This window comes from Erpetoichthys calabaricus, chromosome 11 (genome assembly GCF_900747795.2).
Source record: "Erpetoichthys calabaricus chromosome 11, fErpCal1.3, whole genome shotgun sequence".
Classification (NCBI taxonomy): domain Eukaryota; kingdom Metazoa; phylum Chordata; class Cladistia; order Polypteriformes; family Polypteridae; genus Erpetoichthys; species Erpetoichthys calabaricus.
Window position 1 is genome coordinate 145,787,859 of NC_041404.2, and position 25,053 is coordinate 145,812,911.

General features: G+C 41.0%; 4 protein-coding genes across 4 annotated transcripts in view; 3 read left to right on the forward strand and 1 right to left on the reverse strand.

Moving 5' to 3' along the window:
- The window catches only part of LOC114661107 (dynein regulatory complex subunit 3-like), a 34,603-nt gene extending 33,207 nt beyond the window's left edge, over positions 1-1,396 (forward strand). Inside the window, exon 12 of the mRNA XM_028814243.2 lies at positions 1,265-1,396. Within this exon, the coding sequence (XP_028670076.1) occupies positions 1,265-1,375 (111 nt within the window). The 3' untranslated portion in view covers positions 1,376-1,396. The remainder of the gene's footprint in view (positions 1-1,264) is intronic.
- LOC114661106 (retinoic acid-induced protein 1) overlaps positions 1-25,053 on the forward strand; it is a 684,250-nt gene that overhangs the window by 409,499 nt on the left and 249,698 nt on the right.
- On the reverse strand, positions 1,430-13,822 carry atpaf2 (ATP synthase mitochondrial F1 complex assembly factor 2). Its single transcript, XM_028814244.2, has 8 exons — positions 13,584-13,822; positions 11,884-11,928; positions 11,633-11,781; positions 5,301-5,398; positions 4,747-4,827; positions 3,058-3,170; positions 2,010-2,125; positions 1,430-1,815 (listed from the first exon to the last, which is right to left on the reverse strand). The coding sequence occupies exons 1-8, from the start codon at positions 13,651-13,653 to the stop codon at positions 1,678-1,680; spliced, it is 810 nt and encodes a 269-aa protein (XP_028670077.1). The 5' UTR covers positions 13,654-13,822; the 3' UTR covers positions 1,430-1,677.
- On the forward strand, positions 13,998-24,347 carry gid4 (GID complex subunit 4 homolog). The gene is made up of 6 exons (XM_028814245.2): positions 13,998-14,379; positions 19,173-19,232; positions 19,318-19,425; positions 22,354-22,455; positions 22,829-22,959; positions 23,190-24,347. Exons 1-6 carry the CDS (start codon positions 14,191-14,193, stop codon positions 23,251-23,253), a joined length of 654 nt encoding a protein of 217 aa, XP_028670078.1. The 5' UTR covers positions 13,998-14,190; the 3' UTR covers positions 23,254-24,347.

Genomic DNA, 25,053 nt, shown 5'->3' on the forward strand with positions numbered 1-25,053 from the left:
GATGATTAGGGGGCCAGAAGGGATTCAGCCACAATGGGCAATTTACACAGAACATTGGAGTAGGCCACAATACATTTGGTCACAATGGGCAATTTACACAGAATATTGCCAGACACCCTACTGTTTTTGAAGACTGCCCAAGGCTCTTTAGTGACCAGAGATTCAGGACCTCTCAGTAAGCTGTGCCAAAATGGGACATCAGCATAAATGGCTATGAGGATGATTAGTTTGCACTCATGACCACCAATAGAGGACCATATGTCAAGCTCACCATTGTAAAAATCTGTGGAATTAGAGAGTCCTTGGGACGCTTACATTGCTGCTACCCTACAACTTTGTGTCGAAAATAGGATAGATGGTTATTAAACAGCACCATAGCTAAGAAATCCCACTAGGCAACAGGAAATGCTGAAGCCCACATTAATCTGTAATTCTTCAGAGGAATTGAGAAATTTTGTAAAACATCTATGGACAAGATCAACTGAAGTTTTAAAATGTAGGTGTAAAGTAGGCATGAAATTCACAGTGTAAATCAAATGTCACATTTGTCACATGGCACCTTCAAAGTTAAATGATAAAACTCTGCCTAATACGTGCAGATTAATAAAATAATTCACAGATGTTTACAGCACAATTTATCCTTTTCAATGTCTACTGAATGGGTGAAAAAGACCTGATTTGTTGTGGATTAACAACCATAAATCTGCCAATGTTGTGGACAAATATTTTCCAGGCAGATGTTGCATTTCCTGGCCACAAAGAAACAAGGAGTAACATAAACAGCACAAGTGTGCTTTTAACTTCTAAATGATTTCAACTCACAATACTTTTTCACTTTATAAAAGTAGTGACATTCACAAAAAACGGTGGCACCTATATTAGCAGTACAAGCATACTGAAGATGAGGAGTTTACACTACTCAATGGTCGTACTTTGAAAGTACTGTGTGGCCATGTCTTCAAATTAAATGCTGAACTCTCAACAGTACCCAGTACACTTTAAGATGCCAGGATGGACAGTCACTTCATTTTCTTATTTCAAATTTAAAAAAAAAAAAAAAAAAAAAAAAAAAACACTACATCAACCTAAACCTCATCTAACTATTATAACTATAATGGTTGTTGCACCATTTATTCAGAATATTTTGGCCTGTTTCTTCTGCCATTTGCAGAAGCCAGCTCCTCTCTAGATACAAGACAGCTCAGTCACGTTTTTAGAAGTATGCCATGATTCAATTTTTCTTTCTCTCCCAATTTCTTTGCAGGTACACCGGGAAGAAAAGACTCGCAATCGCAACCGTGTTTCAGAGATCAACCAGTACACTAACCATCTGCGGGACAATGCTGCTAAGTACGAGCTCCGCCATGCAGCCTAGGCAGCTTTGCCTCTACTCAACACGATCAGCTTAAGAATGACTTCTAGTTCCACCACTCTCCTTGTTTAATTTATTTTTTAAATATATCAGTTGTATGTTTTATAAGATGCCTGGTTTGTTCCACTTTAAAACATTTATAGGCAAAATCTGTTTCCATCAAGGAGAAGAGTTCTGCCAACACAAGCACAGATCACGGCAGTGGAAAAAGGAGTGAGGTGGGGTGTAACAGCACACTCACATTTAAGACTGCCTCACAATGAGTCCCAAGCTCTAGCTGCCAGGTCTCAGGTTGATTTGGCCTGTCACCCTTGCAGCAGTTTTCGTTTGATGGTTGATGCTTCTGAACACAAGTGAACAAAAAGGGTCCCAGCTGCAGTTCGTGAGCGTAACTCCTGACAATCGTAATCATGTGCCCACTCCACGCTGCCCCAGCGCTGGATCTGAAAGTGTACAAAAGAAAGTGTTGGTGAAAAAAATGGCACATCAGTAAATACAGCCATGGGACAGAAGCCAAGACAACTTCTCTCTCAAATCAATTTGCTAACCATACCACTCGTTCACTCAAGATCTAGAGTTTAGAAACTGGTCTTACTCCAGAATGCCAACGCCTGCCCACATCCTCCATCCCTCTCACCTGATACTCTTCCTCTAGCCGGGACAGCAGGACAGCCTTTTCAACAGTCAGGTGTCTGTCAATCAATGCGAAGGGAAGGACAACCGATTTCAGCTGTGTTATGACGAACTCCAAACCTACCACAATGACAGAAAAAAGTTAGACCAGATTTCCAAGGGCACTAGACAAAAAAAAAATTAGCAAAGGAATGTATTTACAATTGAGCGAGACAGATTGAGTGGCATCTATGCACATACACAAAGTACATCCTGCCTTCTTTGTTATTTCACCTGTACTTCAGCGGCCTTTAGCAAGGTTTAGCTTCATGTCACCTGCCATGTCCTCAAACTGAAAGAATTCTGCCTTTTCATTTCTACACAAAAACAACGATCATTTACTGCAGCTTTTAAAGCTCAGAAATGATATGATCTCAGGTGTTGGCCAAGTGTGCCTTTTGTCATCTATGGAATGGTATGGGGTCTGTAATGCTGGACGAGGTACCCTGCACATTTCTGAAGCATCATGTCACCTGCCAACGTCTCTCATTTTTCTCAGCAGACCTGTGCACTTGTTAGATCGACTGATGAAACTAAAGTGGCCTAGTGTGAGTGTTTGAGTGTACTCTCCCATGGGCTGGCATCTCATCCAGGATCACTTCCCACCTTAACCCTTGGTATGCCAGACATTGAACCAGATCTCTCTTATTCATACCTGCAGAAGCAGGCACAAAAGTTGAATTGATGGATGGATGAAGTCCTGTCTTTGTTTCATTATACTTGGATACAAGACAGGAACTCAAGGAGTTAGCTGATATGCAAAACAGTTATGTTTCACCTGCTGTCACCCATAAACTGTTAACTGAATGAATCTTTTCTGTAACATGTTAAATAGATATTATAAAATGCTGGGTAAAAATTAGTGTGCAGTACCTTAGCTGGCCAAGGTAAAGTAAATGTTCTTTTTATTTATCTTTTTCTAATACAGATATGCCTAGCTTTATTCTATTGTGCTTGGGCACAAAGCAGAAACCTTGGGATTTGGTTAAATATATAAAATAGTGCTCATTAACCTGTTAAAGCCCAGAAACCATACGATGCCAGATGTTGGCTAAATGTGTCCCTTGTCCTCTGTGGAATGGTAGGGCCTGCAATGCTAGACGAGGAACCAATCTCAACATCATATCTATAAAGAGAAAAGACATAAACATTAACCTCCTATTAAGACAGGGGTGTCCAACTCCAGTCCTGGTGGGCTGCAGTGGTTGCAGGTTTTCATTCTAACCATCTTAATTAGGGAGCCATTTTTGCTGCTGATTAACTTGTTTTGCCTTAATTTTAATTGACGCGACTCTGACCCCTTAGTTGTTTCTTTTTCCTTAATAAGCAGCCAAACAATAATGAAACACAAAACAAGCTGCCACATGACCAGCTAACCTGAAAAGGTCTTGGTCATGTTGGTCTGCTCAGGTCACGAAAACATCTTGACGGTGGTCTTAGAAAAAACAGCAAATCAACAGTCGGCTGTGGGAGAATGAGAGCAGCAACAAGTCATGATATTCAACAATGGCTTTAATTAACAGCAAGAATTGGTTTCTCATTAAGAAACTGGTTGGAGTTTGACATTCCAATTTAGCTGGTCATCTGTTGGCTCGTTTCACATCTCATTTCTGCTTGGCTGCCATTTAATGAAGAAACAAATCAATTCAGTGGACTGAATCCTTAAAAACAGGGCTATTAAAATGAAGGGCAAAGGAATTAATTAGCAGTGAAAACTGCTGATGATTAGGAAAAGGGTTAGGATGAAAATCTGCAGCCACCGGAGCTGGACACCCCTGTATTAAAAATTTTGATAAGACCAAATTTGCTCCTTTGAGCCCCAAATATCTTTGATGCCGTTTCCTAAATGAAGAACTCTATACCACCCACAAGATTTACAATGGCAGTCTCAATGTTATGTCACATTGTATGAATTTTCTACTGATTTTCAGTCATAGCCTTCATTTACATAATCTTAGTGGGTGTGCCGGCTGCAAGCTTCCATGAAATAAACTGGGTTTCATGTCACCAGCCAGTCCCACTTATTTTCACAATAGACCGCTGAACACGTTAAGTGAACTGGCAACTCTAAATTAGCACAGTGTGGATGTTGAGTGTACCCTTCCATGGGCTGGCAGCTCATCCAGGATCACTTCCCAACCTGGACATGGAGCCAGTAACTCGGTCCAAAAAAATCTGCAATATGCTCCAACAAAATCAAACAGGACTGATTTTGTCTTTTAGTCGTGGGGTTGGACTCTGTAAATGCTCATCTGAAATTACAATGCAAATAATGCAGCAACAAGAAATAAGGAGCATGGGTGTTTTGGACCTCACAAACAGAAGTTCATCGGTCTGATCTTTAATTTTTACATACCATGACTGATTAGGAAAAGAAAAAAAAAAATGCAAGGGCCAAGATTAAAGATGAACTTACCATAGCTGTTAACGCTTCATATAGCAGTGGTTCCATCAGGCAGCACAGTATTGGCTTTCACAAAAAGAGACTAGCAGAACTGTTGTAGAAGGTCAGCATACAATCAATAAATGTGACATGCTGAACGATTTTCATTTGTTTAAATGGACATGGTCCGGTAACAAAATCAACAACTGCAGTCAGCCAGTGTGACATTCCCCACAACCGAAAGTCGTGTAATGTGACATTGTCTTTAGATTTACTGAAAGTCTCGGATGGTAGTGGCAGTTGCTCAGTTAGAACTCACCTTTTTTCGATCCATTGTATAACTGGATCCCATTCATTTTTCTGTAATTCTACCAGGCCTTGGGGCTCCTCTACCCTGTAACTGGTTGAGATAGAGAGAGAGGTTAAGAGCATGTGCTGATAGTGCGTTGCTGTACCGACGACACACCGAACCACCTGGATTGGGACCCGAGTGCAGTGAGTGACAACTCAGCAAAGGGAAAAAAAGAAAAAAAAAAAAAAAAAATACAACAGACTGCTTTGCCAGCTGCTAATTAGAAGTTTTTATTTCTCTACCTATGCTCCCTCCGGGAGTATGGATAGGTTTGCAGTGGTAGTCATGTGACCACTCCATACTACTCTAATACTTCATCTAGCACTCAAAAGAAATGTCATTCAGAAAGAAATAAGGGGTAAACCTGTTTTATCTAGACACATTTGTTAAATGTTTTCTGAAACATGAAAAACACCACACACTAACAAAAATAAGAAATTTGAAGGCGAGAATTCAGTTGGTAAAAATGAAGGAAAAAAAAAAAGATTTTGTAGATTTTGTCTTTCATCTTTTCTCCTTACCAGACAGTGTCTGTTTCCAGGTACTTGAGGGCAGCTGTGATGATCTGCTCTTTGTTTCTCTGTGTTGGGTTATCAATTGCAGTGTTGCACAATGTGGTCTGTAAAACACAGATGCAAGTCATGTTATTGTGAATCAAACTCACTTATTGAAGGTAACGTGTCATGTCTCCATTGGAATGTCATATCTATGCAATATATTCTGTTTTCTAACTGCAATTTATCATCATATTAAATTATGTAATACACATTAAGTAACCAATTTATTTGGTCCATTGGCTCGTTATAACGTGTAGGTTGCTCCTCCAAAAGCCAATTGTGCAACTTCAACCCAAATCTACTCTATATATTGTGGCAAGCGCCTGGGGGTCGCACCCAGCCAGGATGCCCGGAAGGACCGGAGGAGGGATTACACCTCCTCCAGATCATGAGGGGGTGACCACCCTGGTGGCTTTGGGGACCACAGGAACGGAGCTTGGAAGCTCAATCCTATAGGCGCCCGTGGTCACCGCCAGGGGGCGCCCCGATGCCTGGAAAGCCCTGGTCCTCAGCACTTCTGCCACACCCGGAAGTGCTGGGGAGAAGACGACCAGGGACACCCGGAGTGCTTCCGGGTGAGCAGCCGGTACTTCCGCCACACTGGGGAGTGCCGGCAGAAGATTATCGGGAGGCACCTGGAGCACATGATTATAAAAGGGGCCGCCTCCCTCTGTTCAGTTGCTGGAGTCGGGAGTGGAGAAGACGAGGTCTTGGAGGAGAGGAGTGGAGGCAGACTTGAGAGAAAGGCATTGGCAAGAAGGCCTGGACTATTGGGGGAGTTTTGGGGTTGTGTGCACCTGTGTAAATAAGTATTTGTAAATAAACATGTTGTGGCGATTTAAACGATGTCCGCCTGTCTGTGTCCGGGCCGCTTACCACAATATATAAAATCCTAAGCCTAAAAGTGCAACAGTTTTGTGCAACAATTTTATGTGACTTTTTGGTCATGCTTTAAATCGAGCTTATTTTAAAACCTACATATATATGTTTGGTATCATTCTTTTCAGAATTTATCGAACTTTAATGTAATGTTGTTAGATTTTCAGATTCTTATTCCGTTTTTAAATTATAAAACTAAAAAATATCAAAACTCATGTCCCACGAGATGAGACTTTGTGCCAACAGATTTAACCACAGCCAGGGCCGGAAATAAAAGACAAAGAGTAGGACAGCTGCTGTACAGGCTTTTAAATGTTCGAAGTGCCACAAGAGATTCAGATCAGCAGCAGCAAGCCAGCAGTTGATCAAGCAAACTATTTGTTTCCCATTGTATCACCATTTAAGAGAGGGTTTTGGAGGAGCGACCACGTCTCCTTGGGGTGCATTAAGCCTCCTCTTCATAACACAGGCAACAGAGATGCAAAGTGGCTGGTACATAGCGCAGGCCGGGGGGGGGGGTTGGCGAGCAAAGCGAGCAGGGGGCGAGTCCCCTAGTGTATATATATCAGAAATTACTGCAAAATTCAGATTTTCACATATTGCAGTCTGTGGAGTTTACACAGAATTGTGCATTAAAACAGCAAACCCCCTTATTAATGAGAGGGGTCAAAAGAGAATGGCCAGAAAAATTCAAGCTAACAGTAAGGCTACAAACACTCAAAGGTGAGCACTTTACAGCAGAGGTGTGCAGAAGGGCATCTTAACACAATGATCCTTGAAGAGAACGGGACACAACAGCAAAAGAATACAAAGGGTCGCACCCTGTCAACTAAGAAAAGGGGGCTGAGGCTGCAAATGGGCAGGCAAACACCAAAACATACAAAATTGTGGCAAAAATCAATCACACCATGACAGCTTTCTAAACTGCGAATATTAGGTTTGGATTTTTACACACAACACATGAATCCATGAATCTATCCTGCCTCAAGTCAGCAGGTTTGGACTGGATGTAATCGTGTAATGGTGTGGGATAATGTTTTTTAGCATGCATTAGGCCCCTTAACACAAACCCAGTATGATTTACGTAAATGCCATGACCTACCAAATGATTACTGCTGACCATTAACATCCCTTTGTAGTCATTGGATACCTCCTTTTAAAAGGATAAAGTACCACGTCTCAAAGCACATATAAACTCAAGCTAATTCAATGAACATGACGGTAACATTTACTCCAATGGCCTTCACAGCCTTCATAGTCTGCAGGTCCAAGAGTGCCTTTGGGATGAAGTGGAGCAGGAATTTCAAGGCTGAGATCTCTTCCATGATAAAACGGAGTCAGCATGATTCAGGTTTCCAAAAACTTCAATGCATTCCTCTAAGGATGCAAACTGTTCCAGAGGTGAAACGGAGTACTACCAGATAGTAGTTAATAAAGTGACCACTGAGTGGATTTATGGCTGGAGTGCAGCCTTAATGCTTTCCCTGAATTTGCATGAATTTCCTCTAATCATTTAAACAGATATTGTTAGGCTGAGCACTAATAAACCGGCCCAGAGTTAGCCAGCAGTGGTACTTCCGTGTATGTTTGCTACAGTAGAACTTCGTCGATGGGTGGAAAGATAAACTCATTATAGAGCATCCTAGGAAACTCTATTTAAAGGTGAGCACAAAAGGTACTGTGATTTTAATAGTTATACCCAGACAGGGAAATCTAAACCAAGACTTTCAGATCAAATGTCATGATTCAAATGTAATTCATACGTATACAAAAAAAAAAAAAAAAATTGAAAGCAAATGTACACAGACAGTTGCATGTTTTCCTTTCCTTTTCTAGACGTGCTATGCCATACTGCTGATCACTTCCAGGAGTCGTTACCCATTTGCATTTTGCAATAGTTAGTTTATATCATCATTAGCAAAATGAAGATCCAGTTTCTTTAAAGATAACCCTTCATAACACTTTGAGACAATTTTTTTTCTATCCTATTACTTTACTCTTGGATGCACTTTTGTAGTAATAACAGACTTTTAAACAATCTGTCTCTCTTTGACCCGAGATCCCCAACTTATTACTGCTTTATGCTAGAATTATTATGGCTTCACTGCAGTAAACAAAACCTGGAACCCTGTTCTCATTAAAGATAACAGAAAATAAGTGCTGTATTCCCAATTTTATTTTATCTTAACAAATTTCCTTTCTAGAGAGTTTCAAAAACCTTTTCAATGGCAACAATGCTCATTTTAGTTACATCAGCCAGCTCATAGTTCAGACGACTGCTGACTTGACATGAAATGCCTGAAACAATATGGCACAACAATGAAAGATTCCAGTCACCTGTATTATATATTTTACTTTCAACTGTAAGAGAAACAAGTTAGAAAATGCATGCATGGCACAACATTCAGGTGCACTTAGGGATTTAGTTAACTGATATGACAGTTGGAGAATTTTACATTTTTGATTACTTAATCAAAGTGCCAGTTATCACATTGTTGTTTTTTATACATTTTTGTAACAATGAGTCCTATTCAAAAACAACACCGATACAAAAAAAAAATGTAATTACAGTGGTACCTCTGGTCACGACCGTAATTCGTTCCAAAACTCTGGATGCGACCCGAAAGTAATTTCCCCGTAAGATTGTATGTAAATACAATTAATCTGTTCCAGATCGTACAAACTATATGTAAATAATACTGTATATAGATTTTTAAGCACAAAAATAGTTAATTACACCATTGAATGCACAGCGTAATAGTAAACTAAATGTAAAAACATTGAATAACGCTGAGAAAACCTTGAACAACAGAGAAAACTAACATTGTAAGAGTTGCGCTAGACTCTTATGAACTGCTCACTGCAAACACTTTTTTTATGAGTTTTAAGCACAGGGAAAAAAAATTAAATGCCACTTCTCTTGCAAAACTTTTCACATCATCCTCTACTGGCTTTAAATTCCTCACCTTTGCCACTCGAAGAAGGATTTTTTTTTTCAGCAAATCGCCATGAATCTTCCTGGCTTTCTCGCATATGATCGGCTCACTTACGCTATCATACCCTGCAAGTTGATTCTCGTTCAACCACACTAGCAACAGTTTTTCTACCTCTTCCAGCACTTGAGGTCTCTGCTTGGTTAACATTATAACTCCTTTTGCAACATCAGCTGCTTTGTTAGGCCCTGTATACGCAAACAAAAGAAAATGGGAAACGGAGAATGGGAAATCATTGGTGCATACGAATGCGCGTAGGGAAACTGGCCATCAGTGTTTTTGTTCACCACCAGAGCATGTGGTCATGAACATATACAAAATTTTGGCAACTATTTGATCGTAACCCGATTTGTACGTGTTCGGAAAAACATTCATGACCAGAGGTTCTACTGTACATGTGTTTGTTGGCTACATTAAATACCTGCTTTTTACCAGGATTTTATAATATCATTTGGTTAAAAATAGAGCACAAATACGCTTATGGTGGCTCAACATCTTTCAAACACAGAAGATTACAATTCAAGCAAATGGCATTGATTGATGTACAACTAATAGTTGTGGAAGGTCTCTGACTAATGTTAGTGTTTTTTTCCCTTTTTCTCCTACATGACACAAGGAATCCAAAAAAGTTTTTAAAAAATCCTTATAACTACCCAACAGGTATTCATTGCAGTAAATATAATCCCCTCTTTCTCAACCTTAGCAACAATATCACACTACTCAGCTACCTGCTCAAAGTCAACACATACTGTATCAACAATAAAATTACCAAAGGAAAAATAACTGTAAAAAGAAAATAAACAATACTAGCTTAAAATCACAATCAATATTACTCCATGAAAGGAAAAAAGGACACAAAATAAGTTCACCATTTAGCTATTATCTACAACACAGTAATTCATTAAAACTAAAGAATATGGAAAGGAACTGATTTATTGTATCACTAGTTGTGCTACCCATCTAAGTGATCAACGTAGACCTCAGTGTTGAGGTTTCAATGTATATGCCTCAGTTATTTGCTATTTGGTATGGGATTCATAAATGCAGCGTTAATGTTAGTGATCTGGGCCATCTGTTGATTTGATAAATGCAATGCATTTTATTACTACAAATGTTTGTGATGCACCATCTGTTGGAATTACAGAGGCACAGTAACCAGATGGAGACACAGATACACGGACACTTATCCTTTTACTATATTACTAGCTGTGCTAACCTTTTACGCCAGGTTAAACTCTAAGTAATCAACACAGACCTCAGTGTTAACGTTTGTGGTGCATCATATGCAATGCATAGGTCTTGGTTATACGCCATTTGGTATGGGATTCGTGAAAGCAGTGCTAATGTTTGTGATGCTCCATCTCTTAGAAAAACAGGGACACAGATACACGAACACATATCCTTTTATTAAGGTGGGTGGAAATGCTAAAGGTAACATACATTTTTTTATTTTTAATTTCAATCTCAAAACAGATAGAAGAAAAAGGGGCTCTTTGGCTGCAACCCCAACTTTTTTTTTTTTTTTTTTTTTTTTTTTAAAAGATTTACCACTAAGCAACTGTTTTAGCACAGCAGGTGGTGTTCTACTGTTTATGGCACAATCAGCCTGTTCATGCACTTTAGAAACTGTTAAACACAGTGTGGCCCTTGATATAAGGCCCAAAGCTCTGAACTTCTGCCCATATATATAAACTGTAGTTCCATTATCGTAATTGGTGCTTCTCACATTACGTGCCAAAGCACATAAAAGGGGGAGTCAGCCGAGTTTACTGTCTTGTATATAATTCCATAACCATCTACTCTTGCCCACAGTACTGACAGTGTCTAACATTGTAAGGTATCATGTCAGGGCCCTCACGCCACATCTCTCGTCCACCAGCTGTGTATTTATTTTTTCCCCCATTTAGTCACAGAACTAACTATAGCTTAAGCTTCTTGTACTTTACTTTAATGTTTTGTTCTGTATTCTTTGTTAACTTAGAAGATTCTCAACATACGCTAAAACTAACTTTACAGATTTTTTTTGTAAGCTGGTTGGAATAGCGGCATCTACTAAATAAAACATGATAAAATAAGATAATACATAAAAAGTCATTACAATACAATATTTAGTGCATTCACCTTCATTCATAAACCGGCTCAAAGTGGTTTCATTTATATAAAAGAGGGATGGGTAAAGGAATATTATGTCTTCTGACCTCTAGAAGAAACAGGAAGCATAAATGGGGAAAGAAATATTGAATTCAATGTGTATATGAGCAATCACTGCATTTTTGTCCGGGTACTCTGTTGAATTTGCTTTAACCTTGAGTTCAATGAAAATGCAAAAATGTTTGGGAATGTTGGCGAGCTCAGTGAAAAGCATTTAAAGTCAAAGGGGAAGGAGAAACTTAACTGTCTATGTGACTGCCATTGTTCACTTACCAGATGCATTGTGTAAAACTTCAAAGTGTCCTTCTGGCTGTCCCATTCTGTTGCAACAGCTATTGCCAAAGGCTCACTTGCTACTGCAAACAATTTGCCCCCAGGTGTCTTCAGCTTCCTACGATCCAGACTGACCTCAAATAAGCCACCTGGAGGAAAAACAAACAAAAAAAAAAAACAATTAAAAACACCACAAACCTCAGCAAGGAGACAAGGTTACTGTGGAGAACAAAGGGCACTCAGTGACCTACCTTCACCTTGACTAATGCTGACATCCTGATAAAACTTCTTTCTTTCTGCACACAAAGATAAAACACAACATTAAGAAATAATCAAATCCTCATTGTGGACTGTGTGCTGCAGTCAGGTTAAATAAATGTCTTATTTACTCCAACTCCTTGTTTGCCTACTCAGGTTTTTAAAAAGTCTGTCTGTGTTACTTTTGGACATTTGAACCCATTTCTGCTCAAGCTGCTGCCCCCGCGACCCGACCTCGGATAAGCGGGAGACAATGGATGGATGGATGGATGATCCACAGGTGTATGGTATTAAGGTTAGGTAAGTGGACTTCGGACTGCAAGGTCAGAGGTTCAGATTTGTTTGCCAGCTTACTGTTTAACTCAGAATAACTCATCTAAACTGCCCGACCTCCCAGGATGATGAGGATGATGGAAAAACTGGAGGCCATCAAGGCTAATGTTGCCATCATCTACATGACATCAACTGCTGGAGCAGCTTTAGTCACCAGACCGTTCCAACATGGTATGCAAAGAGACAGTGTCAGGGCTTATTTTTGGGTTGCTTCTCCCAACGTGTCCACCTTAACCAGTTGGACAGTATTTCTTTATACTGTAACTAGCGGTGCTACCCATCTAAGACAGGGTTGAAATCCAATCAAATTAACATAGACCTCATTGTTAACATTTGCAGTGCACCATGCAATGCATATGTCTTTGTTATATGCCATTTGGTATGGGATGCATAAAAGCAGTGTTAAGTTTTGTTATGTGCCTTCTGTTGGAATGAAAAATGCAAGGCATTGAAATGCTAAAAATGTTTGTGATGAGCCATCTTTTGGAATGACAAGGAGACAGAAACTGGACATACACTTATCTTTTTATTAAGGTGGATATCATCATAGTCTGTATAATGTGCTTATCATATTGGTATTGCTCTCAGATAATATCTTGAACCATGTCTGATGTTGCATCTGATAGAAGTGCATTTTCCTTCAGGGACCAATAAAGTACAGTACTACCTTATCTACCAAAAGTAAGTACACCCCATGGAAATGGTTGAACAGGCAAAGGGTAGATTTTCATACAAACGGTGCCTACAGATTAATGTGACATACATGAATAAAAACACAAGGGGAATGTTTAGAGGGCAAATCAGTCCATTTTAGGGTGAACACGGTCACTCCCCCAACAAACAAGGGCCAAATTAGCATTGCCAATGCACCTACCCTTTGTACTTGTCTAAAGTAATCAGTAAATTGGAAATCTTTCATTAACAAATAAAAGACACACAAAATACAATACATCAAAACACCACAAAAGCTGCTGATGGCACATGGGGTATTTAAATAGAATTATCCATCAATGCGCACAAGCCCTCTCTATGTCTGGATAAGCTGGTACAAAAATGAACGAATGAATCCAAACGTAATAAATGGGAGCTATAATTTTCATGTGTTCTTAAAATAAAAATCACGTTTTTGCACATCTTATCTTAAACAGCTTCACAGAAGCAGTAGGAAAAGCCACTTAATTCCTGAAGCCCCCCCCCCCCCCCCCAGCCTTCAGGTGTCAGTCTGTCTGTGTACCGCTGCCCTGGACCTATTGACGTATTGATCCATATGACTCACCCTAAACCAGGCCCGTTTGTAAAGTCTGTATAACATGTCCACAGCCACTGGCAAACACTCCGTTAGGAAAAAGAGAAAATGTACCTGAAAGATATGATCTTGTGCACGACCTCACAGGAAAGTGAGTGCACAGCCGCGTCGCCTGCCGCAGCATTTCTGAAGGTGTGACTAACACCAGTTGTACATAATTACAAAATAAATTATTTAAGAAATAAAATATAAAAAACTCTATATCAAACCCACTTTGACTAATATACACCCAAATGACCTAAAATCTACACGCGGATACAGCCTACCGCCATGACAGTTAAGTGCCACAACTCGCCAATCGTAGACAAGGCTCTGTTTGACCGCGCTTGACGTCATCTCTCATGAATGATGGGAAACAGAGTTTTTAGAGGGCAATAGCAGTGGGACTACAGCAGTAACGTTTCAGGAACTACATATCCCAAAATGCAATACGATTACCCGGCCAATGACTATGTAGGTTTATTCCAGGTTAGAAGCCGTGACTAATCAGGTGTGACGATGCTAGTTGCCGCGCCGCGTCAAGGTCCCCGCACTTTTCTGGGACCCTGTTAACGCATTGCGCGGGCGGCTTGGGGACTTTGCACCTTATACTTGTCACTGTGTTAACCGGCCTAACTTCACTTGTGACCGGGCTCCTCGTCTTAGCGCCGGAGGAGCCAACATGCCGGTCCGTACCGAGTCGTGCTGTTGCTCCTCCGCGGCCTTCATAGCGTCGGCCTCACTCATCCCGCCGCCCCCGATCAACACTCAACAGCCCGGCGTTGCCACTTCGCTTCTGTATAGCGGGTCGAAATTCCGTGGTCACCAGAAAAGCAAAGGCAATTCCTACGACGTAGAAGTGGTCCTGCAGGTAAGACTGTCCTCGTCTGCTTGCTTGTGGCTCGCCCGGCGTGTCCCTAAAAGGCAGCGTGTGGGCCGCTGTGACTGACTGACAGCTGTCAAGTCCGCGAGGACGGAGTCGGGGCCAGGCGGGTACACACCAGGCTGTGGCCAGTGGTTTTCGAAAGGCTTTTGACACTCTGATTTGCCATGGTTTCACTTGCGGCTACAGGATTTTAGTAGTCACTGTAATAGAAGCTTCATTGAAGTCAGGGCAGTAGCGGTCACCGTGCTGGAATGTCACTCGCAGCTGTTATGAAGAGTGGTCTCCGCACACACCGCCTTTGGCTGATAGTGGTCTCCGTGGAGGACAGTCCATCTCAGCTATTTTATTGGTGGACAAAGTAGTACAGGAGCATACACCGTCGTTGTCTTGATAGCCCCTGCATTTTAGCTGGGGAATACCAAAACGGGCGGTGGACATAACGTAATAGTGAGCAGTGTGCCACATGGCCATTTGCAGTAATTTCCATCCAGTTGATGGTGTGATTATCATGTATGAGTGGTCTCTTGCAGTTAATGTTGTTGTTGTGGTTAAAATATTAAAAGAATTCCATCCAGTTATAGTTGTGGTCACTTCTACTTAATATTGTAGTTGTTGTCAAGTTAGTGCTTAACATGCAGTTTATATGTTGGGCGATGTGATGTACATCCACTTGCAGTGAATTTTTAAATCCATCCTTTATGCGAAGGGTCATACGCAGTGCACTCTACCACCGATGGTCAGTTTGCTCCAGGGTTACTTGCAGTTAATTTTGTGGTGTGCAATATGTGGGATGGTATAAATTTCCTGATTTGGTCATCATACTGGCGGTTTGTATATAGCTGATGTTATGGTCACTGTGCCAAATAATCTGCAGCAAAGGGTCATAGATGAATAATACAATAAGTCATCTCAGTGGAGAACTGCATTCAGTTAAGTAGTGTGCTCACTGTGTTGAATGGTCAGAAGCCATTAATGTAACTGTCATCTTGATTATAAGAAACATGTGCAATTTGGAAAGACTTGGACAAGTTTCAGAACCAGGTGAACACTTTGAAAATGCATTTTAACATGGAAAACTGCAAAAATGATGCACGTGGGCCAAAGGAGCATCAGCTACAAGTACAAGATGGGAGACAATGACCTGCTGGAAGTATCCTCTGAACTTGGAAATGTGCAGAAGTGATTAAAAAGGCAAATAAAAGTTAGGCTATATCGTAAAAACTGTTGAAAACAAATCAAGGGGTGTTATGTTCAGATTATATAACACACTAGTGAGATCGCATCTGGAGCACTGTGTGCTTTTTACTGGTCGCCACAGTACAAGAAAGACATGCAGTACGCATTCAGTCCTCACAGGTTGGTGCAGTGGTAGTGCTGCTGCTTTGCAGTAAGGAGACTGTGTGTGGATAGCGCTTTGAGTATTGAGAAAAGCGCAATATAAATGTAATGAATAATTATAATTATTATGCCCCATGGAAATTTTTGAGTTTTTCAGCATATGTATGCCGGCAGATAGTAGATCTTCATGCAAACAGTGCCTACAGAGAAGGGTGATATACTTACGGTATATAAAAAAACACAAGTAAAAATTGCCCTTTCAATCATTTAATCAAGAAAAATAACAATAGATATAATGGTCTACTTAGAAGAAACTATGTAAGTCCTACCCTTTGCCCCCTTTTGCAGAAGTTACTTCTTGTAGGCATTTTGCTCAACTGCCCACCAGTCTCTGACATCAACTCAGTGACATGTTTGGCCACTCCTTCATGCAAAATTCCTTCAGTTGCAAGATGTTGAAGGGGTTTTTTTTTTTGCATGTCCTGCCCATTTCAGATCCCAAACAACATTTCACTGGGATTCAAATTAGGACTTTGACTAGGCCAGTCCATAGCCCTCCCTTTCTTCTTTTTAAGCCATTCCTTGGTGGATTTGCTAGTATGTTTTGGATCCTTATCGTGCTTAAAGGTAATTTTCCTGTTCAACTACAACTTTCAAACAACGGCATGATATTCTCTTCAGACTTGCCTGCCGATCCCACAATAAAATGTTGAGGTTCTTGGAGACTTCCTTTAGTGTCAAACGGTTAGCATTTGGGCTGTCCATTCCTGGGCAAATTAGCAGTTGTATGAAAACTACACCACTTGTAAAAAAAATTTCTTACAACGGAATGATTGATTTCAAATAAGTTGGCAAACTTTTTAAATCTCTTGGTAGATTCATTAGCATCTACAGCCTTCTTTCTGACAGCCTTGGAGAACCCTTTTGATCTTGGCGTGATGACACCACACACATCAATAGCAAAGAGAACAACAGATCCTCCATATCTGTGGTTTCAATAAGATGGGTTCCATCAACATACGTACTTCTTAAGGATGTTCTAATCATTTTGAACCTAATCTGGAACACCCGATTCTAATTTGATGTATTTATACTGGTGATAAATGTAGTTTTAAGTTATAAGAATGAAAGCACCATGTCAATTTTTTGTGTCATTTCTTCAGGTGTATCACCTTAATGTTTAGGCGCTGTTTGCATTAAGATCTAATCTTTGCCTAGAAAGGTTTGTTGAAAAAGTCAATAATTTCCATGGGGTGCTCTAACTTTTCATTTGAATGTAGCAGCGCTTGAACCAGTCTAGAGGAGAGCAACCAAATGTATCCAGGACTTAAGGACATGTCATATACACTTACAGACTTGTATAATTAAACCTGTTCAGTCTCAAGCAGTGGAGACTGTGTGTGTGGACCTAATCCAAGTCTTCAAAATTCTCAACGGGATTGATGAAGTAGATCCAGCCGAATTCATGCAACTAACCTGTGAATTGTGTATGTGAAGACACCAGCGGAAATTAAGTGGAAGCCAGAAAGCAGTTCTTTACACACTGAGTTATGGGAATCAGAGACATCGAGTTGAAGCCGAAACCTTGACAACCTTTAAGAAGAATCTGGACGAGATACTGGGACAGTTTAGCTCTGATGAGCTAAACAGACAAGCTTCATGGACTGAATGGTCTCCTCTCATTTGTCAAATATCTAATGTTCTTGAAAGCAGAGGTTCTCAAGGTCGGTCCCCATGACACCCTGTGGCTGCAAGGTTTCATCCCAACCAATTTCTTCTTTTAACTGGACTACTACGTTACATATGAAAGCTGTTATTTCTCAGTTTCCGTGTTTTTCCATATAAATCTGAAATTACAAACTGGTTATTTGTAAATACTTAGGCTAGTCAGCACTCTAAACAATAAAAAAATAAATTAAGCTAATTTTTACAAAATGAATCAAGAATGTGTGCGTTGAATGGATGAATGAATAGATGGACAGAACTTTATTTGTCCCGGGGGGGAAATTGTGGTATTGCTGCTGTGAAAAGGCTGCTGCTTGCACAATGAGGATTATGATGGTTACAAATTCATTCTTTTTTCCTTCAAATGTTCTTTTTAATGTTCAGGTTATTTTAGCCATTATTTTCAAATAAGCATAGACGTGGGCAACACCTAAATAGCTGCCTGTTTACTCCACTTGTCATGAATTGTCAGCTTTTGGAAAGTATTAATTAAATAGAGCAAACTGTGCAGAAAAAGTAAATGTAAAAAGTATGGCTGAAACAGAAATATTTATCAATTTCGATTTGCACTCCTGTATTTTCCTGAATGCAAAATCTTCTTCTTTCGGCTGCTCCCGTTAGGGGTCACCACAGTGGATCTATTTCCATATCTTCCTATCCTTGTCATCTTGCTCTGTCACACCCATCACCTGCATGTCCTCTCTCGCCACATCCATTAACCTTCTCTTAGGTCTTCCTATTTTCCTCTGGCCTGGCAGCTCTATCCTTAGCATCCTTCTCCCAGTAAACTCAGCATCTCTCCTCTGCACACGTCCAAACCAACGCAATCTCGCCTCTCTGACTTTGTCTCCCAACTGTCCAACTTGAGCTGACCCTCTAATGTCCTCATTTCTAATCCTATCCATCCTCGTCACACCCAATGCAAATCTTAGCATCTTTAAATGCAAAATAAAAGAAGTAAAAATTTGTCAGCTCAGTTAACAATAAGAGCAACTCAAAGTAAAAACAGCTCACCGATTGTGAGATTGGTTGCAAGAAAAATGCACAGCCAAAGTGGGGACCTCAGGACTGACCCTGAGAACCACCACATTGGGGGATGTCTTGCTGTTAGTTTTTCAGTCTCCATAATGGAGGGTTGCAAATACTGCAGTTAATATATGTGTCACTACTCCAAGGGATCATTCAGAATTAATTGTTTTTATGGCTCCCAGACACATATTTATATTTTAAAGCTGTAGTGCTCATTTTGGTAAAGAATTGCACACAGTTGTTGTAGTGGTCATTATGGTTACATGAAAGTAATCTTGCAATTATTTTTTTTGGGTATTCACAATCATACTGTTGAAGCTGTCAACATGGTGTAAGTTTTCATGTGAGTATTGTGGACTGTGTGCGAGGGGGCTTACAAGCACTTAGTGTTTTTACAAACCCTGTGTTTTTATTTATTTGGAAGGATTGCAGTAGTGGTCACCTCACGGGGATGACCCTGCAGTTAATGCTGTGAACCCTATGCTGGAGTTTCATTTGCAGAAAACTTGGAAGTGGATTTTGTATAGCGGGATCTCAGATAGCTAATGGTTCACTGATAGGACACTTGGTAATGTTACTCGGCTTTCTTCACTTTCATAATTTACTTTTAATGAACAGATGAATGATTCTTCACCCTTGGCTCCTTTTCTCCATCTTTAGATAACAGGATGCTATTTTTCTTACAGCATGTAACCATGGAAGATTCCTATCTTTGCGGGTATCTGAAAATCAAAGGACTCACTGAGGTAATACGCCTGTAATGCCAGAAGCTACAAAACAGTGCTATTTGAAGCTGGCATATTGTTTTTCATGGCACCTCCATTTTTGCAGGAATACCCAATGTTGACCACTTTTTTTGCCGGAGAGATCATTAGTAAGAAACATCCATTTCTAACCCGCAAGTGGGATGCTGATGAAGATGTGGATCGCAAGCACTGGGTAAGAACTTAACTCATATGAGTGCTTACTTGTTACTGTGTGGTAACTGTCCACTGTGATATTCACAAATCAAGAGTGCAGTAGGGCTGCACACTTAATCATATATTAATCACCATTATGATTACAGCTGCTGCAATATACTAATCACGCAAAGTGACAATTACTGCATTCCATTTAGTACTCCCACTCTGTCTGGAATCAAGCTTTGCCAGTTAGAAATGGCTGTAAACAGCCGGCGAGTATCGTAATCAAGCACAGACGCATTCAGTATGTGCAACTGCAAATCGAAGGCATTCTCATTGTATGAATAATTAGAGTCGACTGTGGTAAATGCATATTTAGGAGTTGATCCCTAACAACATCTTTTAAAAAGAGTGCATTTCTTTCTCATGCTTGTAGCAGCCTCCAGAAAATTTGAAAAGTAATGTTGAATGTAGATCACCTAACAAATTTTATGCTCTTAATACCATAATGCAGAGAATTGTCCGTAATTTAGAATTATTTTGTTTACAGTAGTTATGATGTTAGGTGGAGTGGTGGCTCTGAGGCTAGGGATCTGCACTGGCAATCGGAAGGTTGCCGGTTCGAATCCCGTAAATGCCAAAAGGGACTCTGCTCTGTTGGGCCCTTAAGCAAGGCCCTTAACCTGCAATTGCTGAGCAGTATGAGTAGTGAGAAAAGCGCTATATAAATGCAAAGAATTATTATTATTATTAATCAAAAATGCATATTGTGCAAACTGTTGCAGCACTGCAACCAAACATTTATGCAGCCATCTGAAATCCAACCACATGGTTCATTATGGTGAGAGTGCATGAAAGATAACCCTAGTAGCACCAAGTGCCCGAAATGTTAGGTGCGAGACACAGATAACCATTAATTATCTGTTTATGAGATACCACAGGTCCATATCCAGAAGGCTGTCAAAAGCAAATTCAGATAAGTGGAGCCATCATATTATTGTGCACTATAAAGGTTAAAAAAAAAAAAAAGATCAACACCCAGGTCTATTATATTTTTGAAGTTGTGCTGATCAGAAACAAGTGTCGCTCGGGGGGACAGAAGTGATTTGTGATTAAGTTAGAGCTATGGAAGCCTGTGTGAGCTTAACGATTCATTACTTTGATACAGAATTTACACTGAAAAGTAGACACTTAACCTCCTTGGTGTTAACCCCAAGCAACTCACAGCATTGGAATTCTATGCAAATACGGTTATTCCCAAGTTCTATTCAGTTTATTCTGTTTAGAAATGATGTGAAGTGTTAGATCCGGATAACTCTTGGAAGAGTATTCTGCTGCCATCTTGTGGATGAAAGAAAATCATTCTGCAGAAAAAGTACAGTAAACCCTCGATTATCTGTCACACAATTAACCGTCAGTCTCCATTAACCAGCAGGGCAAAAAAAAGCATTGCACACGCCAGCGTCTGCCTATTACCCCTGCAGAGGGCTTTAGTGTTTTTCCCCAGTACCATGTGTCATGCTGCGTTTTGAAATCACAGTGTCAGTTACATACCTTTAGCTTAAACCAGGGTTCACCAACTCCAGTCCTGGAGGATCACCGTGGCTGCAGGTTTTCATTCTAACCCTCTTCAGAATGAGTGACCTGTTTTTGCTGCTAATTAACGTCTTTTTAATTAATTTTAATTGACTTACTCTTGAAGACTCAGACCCCTCAATTGTTTCTTTTTCGTTAATTAGCAGCCAAACAATAATGAGATACAAAATGAGCCAAAACAGCTGGTGTCCATCATACAATATCTGAAAATAAAGAAAGATGAAGGTCTCAGGAATGTTGGTCTGCTCAGGTCCCCAAAACATTTTAATAATGCTCTTGGAAAGAGAAAATCAACTATTTCGGAAATGTCTGCTAATGCGCATTAAGAGCAGCAACAAGCCACGAAATCAAAGAACAGGTTTGATTAATGAGAGGAATTGGCACCTCATTAAGCAGCTGGTTGGAGTGAAAATGGTTGAAGTTTGAGGCCCTGACTTAGTTGGTCTTCTGTCGGCTCACTTCACATTTCATTTCTGTTTGGGTGCCATTTAAGGAAAGAAATGAAGCAATTCAGAGGAACGATGAAGAAATTCAGGAGAACAAATCTTAAAAAAGCAATGTACTGATGCCCTGTCCATAGTGTGTTCCTTCTTTTAATTCTGTGCCAGCTGGGACAGGCACCAAAGCCCACCCCACCCCACCACCCTGGCCTGAATTAAGCGAGTGAGAAAATGTCATACGACATTAAGAATTTTTAAATGATTCCCTTCAAACTGAAGGTTTTGCTGTTAATACAGAATATTCAGTATGTAAAACAAAGTACATGTTTTATTGTAGTGCTGTTAATTGAAATTATTAATCACAATTATAATAACAAAAGCAATAATCATCAATTATTATTTTTGTGATAATCATGCTCCTCGGGTGCGCAGTGAATGGTGTTGGAATCAACAGCCCCAGAAGAAAGGCAGTCCTGAATCTTTGCTTTATTTATGCCTGTGAGGGACCAAGTGAGAGAGAGAGCAGGCTTACATATTCGGGTCCTGTGTATGTTGCTCATACTTATGTGCATTTAGGTGCTTTCATATATCACAACTGTTTTCACTTGGGCGGCACGGTGGCGCAGTGGTAGCGCTGCTGCCTCGCAGTAAAGAGACCTGGGTTCGCTCCGTGTCTGCGTGGGTTTTCTCCGGGTGCTCCAGTTTCCTCCCCAGTCCAAACACATGCAGGTTAGGTGCATTGGCGATCCTAAATTGTCCCTAGTGTGTGCTTGGTGTGTGTGTGTCCTGCGGTGGGCTGGCGCCCTGCCTGGGGATATGTTCCTGCCTTGCGCCCTGTGATGGCTGGGATTGCCTCCAGCAGACCTCCGTGACCCGGTGTTAGGATATAGCGGGTTGGATAATGACTGACTGACTGTTTTCACTTGCAGGGCAAGTTTCAAGCTTTCTATCAATATGCAAAAATATTTAATTCTGATGACTTTGACTATGAGGAGTTGAAGAACAGTGACTACGTATTCATGAGGTGGAAGGTGAGTGCTGCAGGTGGGTGGTGCAGGATGGATGCCCCACACTATCCATATTTAAGTCATTGTTGTGACATTTAACATGAGTAGAATTTGGTGAGTTGTTCCCTCAGGGTCAATAGATTTGAAGACATGATGTTTGTAGGACTTCTGGAAATATGATTGTTAGCATTTGCAAAGTGATATTTGGAAAAGGTATGCTTGCAGGACCATCCTCTTTACATACGCTTGAGATTTTTTTTTGAAGCCATATGAAAATGTAACTGGATGCACCTGAAGATGTGTGCTTTGATGGGCTTCAGCCAGTCAAGAAATTTAAGATATCATGCGATGTGCTGCTTCTAGTGTTTCCACTAACACTGTTTTGTTTCATTTGCAGGAGCAGTTCCTTGTTCCTGACCACACCATCAAGGACATTAGTGGTGCTTCATTTGCTGGATTTTATTATACCTGCTTCCAGAAGTCCACTGCCACCATAGAGGGATACTACTATCACAGGAGTTCAGAATGGTAACAGTTTTCTATTTTGTTTTTAAGCACTGAGCAAAAAAGGTGTCACAACCACCTTGTCCCTGTTACATTTGGTTCTGTGCTGTGGGGCGAGTTGGCTGAATACTTCCCCGCCAGTTGAGTCTGGAGTTGTTCCTAATTGCCCCGTTGACCTGTGCATATGGTATTCCAGGCAGATCCTAAGAGGTGATGTTTGCCCAGTTTGAGGTACCTGTGTTTGTCCTTTGCAGGTACCAGTCTCTGAACCTCACCCATGTTCCTGAGCACAGTGCCCCAATCTACGAGTTTCGGTGACACCCGCTGACACCAAGTACTGGCAGAGAACACAGTGGATCCCTTGGCAGTTCTGAACACAATGTAAAAAAAGTTCAACAGCTAAATGTGAAGAAACCGTTGCTGCTGACAGAGCGGAGACACAGTAGCTGTGACCAGGGGGTGGGTGGGGGCTTAGCGATGGGTTAAAGGTCACAGGACAGGAGTGTGTGTGTGTGAGATCAGGGGCTTGCACGGCAGTTTAACATTTTATCTGGGTTTAAAGAGACTTGGGTTGATTTGCACTCTGCCACTTTTTCTCTGGTTTCTATTTGTAGATCTTGTTATCTCTCGACTCCCCTGCCACCAAATGAAAGATGAAAAAGTAGAAAGTGCTCGCTACTCCTGACCATATGCCAATTAAAATCTTTCTGTTCTGAAAGTAGGTGACATCAGCAGGAGGTGAATGCGGTAAGCCCAATAGCTCAGTGTGGCCTTCAGCGCTTGTGGTGTTAACAGCCCTGACATCTGCTGCCTCTTCCATTACTGCCAGTCGTGGATGCTGGTACGAGTGTAGACACAAGCACTCGAGCAGATCGATTTGTGACTGCTGAGTGGAGACTCTGGCACTGCAGTGAACATTTCCAGCGCTGCCTTGTGTAAACTTTGGCATTAGATTAGAAGTAATTAATAATGGCCAAACGTGGACTCTTTGACACTAGAACATATGGCTCCATTTCTGTCAGGCCAGTTCTTTAACGCAAAAATCTGTGCATCTTTCTCGTCAACTCGTGATATGGATGCTGTGTGCTAAGAGTCTTCCTAAGAGGACCATATGGCAGACTGTACCCCAACAACAGAAGTGCCCACTGCGTATGACTACAGTATGGGTACAAAAAGGCCAGCACAGTTACAACCAGTGAGATTGTGGACAGCAGTCCTTGTGGAGTGTGTGGTGGGTAGGTCAGCTCCTCTTCATTGAGCTTGCCTTGTGTATTCACACATGCTTTCAGTCTCCAGCAAAGGTGTATCTATGCAACAGGAGCATACTGGGGAAGTCAAGGAGGTCCCAGTGCCCTGTCTACTGGCCTTTTTGAGTGATTTTACTTATTTATTTATTTATATTTTTTTTTAAATCAGTGTTTCAGTTTTAACTGCTAATTCGCTGGTGCACTGTGGGTACTTTTTTTCCCCTTTCCAAAGCAGGTGGTCACAGCTTCTGCCATTGGAGCCCGATTGCCAATAGAGTGGTCTGTCTATTTTCTAACCCAGACCCCTGCAATGCAGCACCCATTTGTCTTTGCAGAGGTGCCATAGTTGGCTGTACCAGGTAAGAGGAGTCTGCTGTTAAGTCCATGGTTAGTCAGCATCCCCCCCACCCCCCTCAAAACCGGCTCAGGTTGTTATGGATTTTGAAATCCGGTTTCTGCTGCTGCTGTTTGTATTTTATGTGCTCAAAACCTCAGAAGGTAAATGCTAATTACCACTTAAAGAAAAGAAACCTCTCCAAAAAAATGCAACATGTGGCCTGGCACTAAACCAGCAGAGTAGTCCTAGAGGAAGGTGACGCTCAGTGATAAAAAGAAATGAAGCGACAGACTGATGGTGATGTCATCGCTCGGCCATGTTAGTTTAGGGAGTTTGGGGTGGACTTGGGCTGTCCTCCCTGACGGGGTCCTCTTCTGCCATGCCTGTGTCACTGCATGAAATAAGTGCCTCCATATGGTGACTGCCAACGGGGCGACCCTCGCCATGCCCATGTATGTGTCTGTGCAGGAAGAGGGACTTAAAAACTGCTGGCAGCAAGGGTGCACACTGAAACTAACTGTCTGGACTTGAACA

Excerpts from the sequence above, each read along its gene's own strand:
- atpaf2 (XM_028814244.2), bottom strand. The coding sequence starts at position 13,653 with ATGCTGCGGCAGGCGACGCGGCTGTGCACTCACTTTCCTGTGAGGTCG. Across the intron at positions 4,828-5,300 it reads CTGGAAACAGACACTGTCTG|TTACAGGGTAGAGGAGCCCC; the intron begins GTAAGGAGAAAA and ends TATCTCAACCAG. Across the intron at positions 2,126-3,057 it reads TGGTTTCTGGGCTTTAACAG|GTTTGGAGTTCGTCATAACA; the intron begins GTTAATGAGCAC and ends TCATTGTGGTAG.
- gid4 (XM_028814245.2), top strand. The coding sequence starts at position 14,191 with ATGCCGGTCCGTACCGAGTCGTGCTGTTGCTCCTCCGCGGCCTTCATA. Across the intron at positions 19,233-19,317 it reads AAATCAAAGGACTCACTGAG|GAATACCCAATGTTGACCAC; the intron begins GTAATACGCCTG and ends CCATTTTTGCAG. Across the intron at positions 22,456-22,828 it reads ACGTATTCATGAGGTGGAAG|GAGCAGTTCCTTGTTCCTGA; the intron begins GTGAGTGCTGCA and ends TTTCATTTGCAG.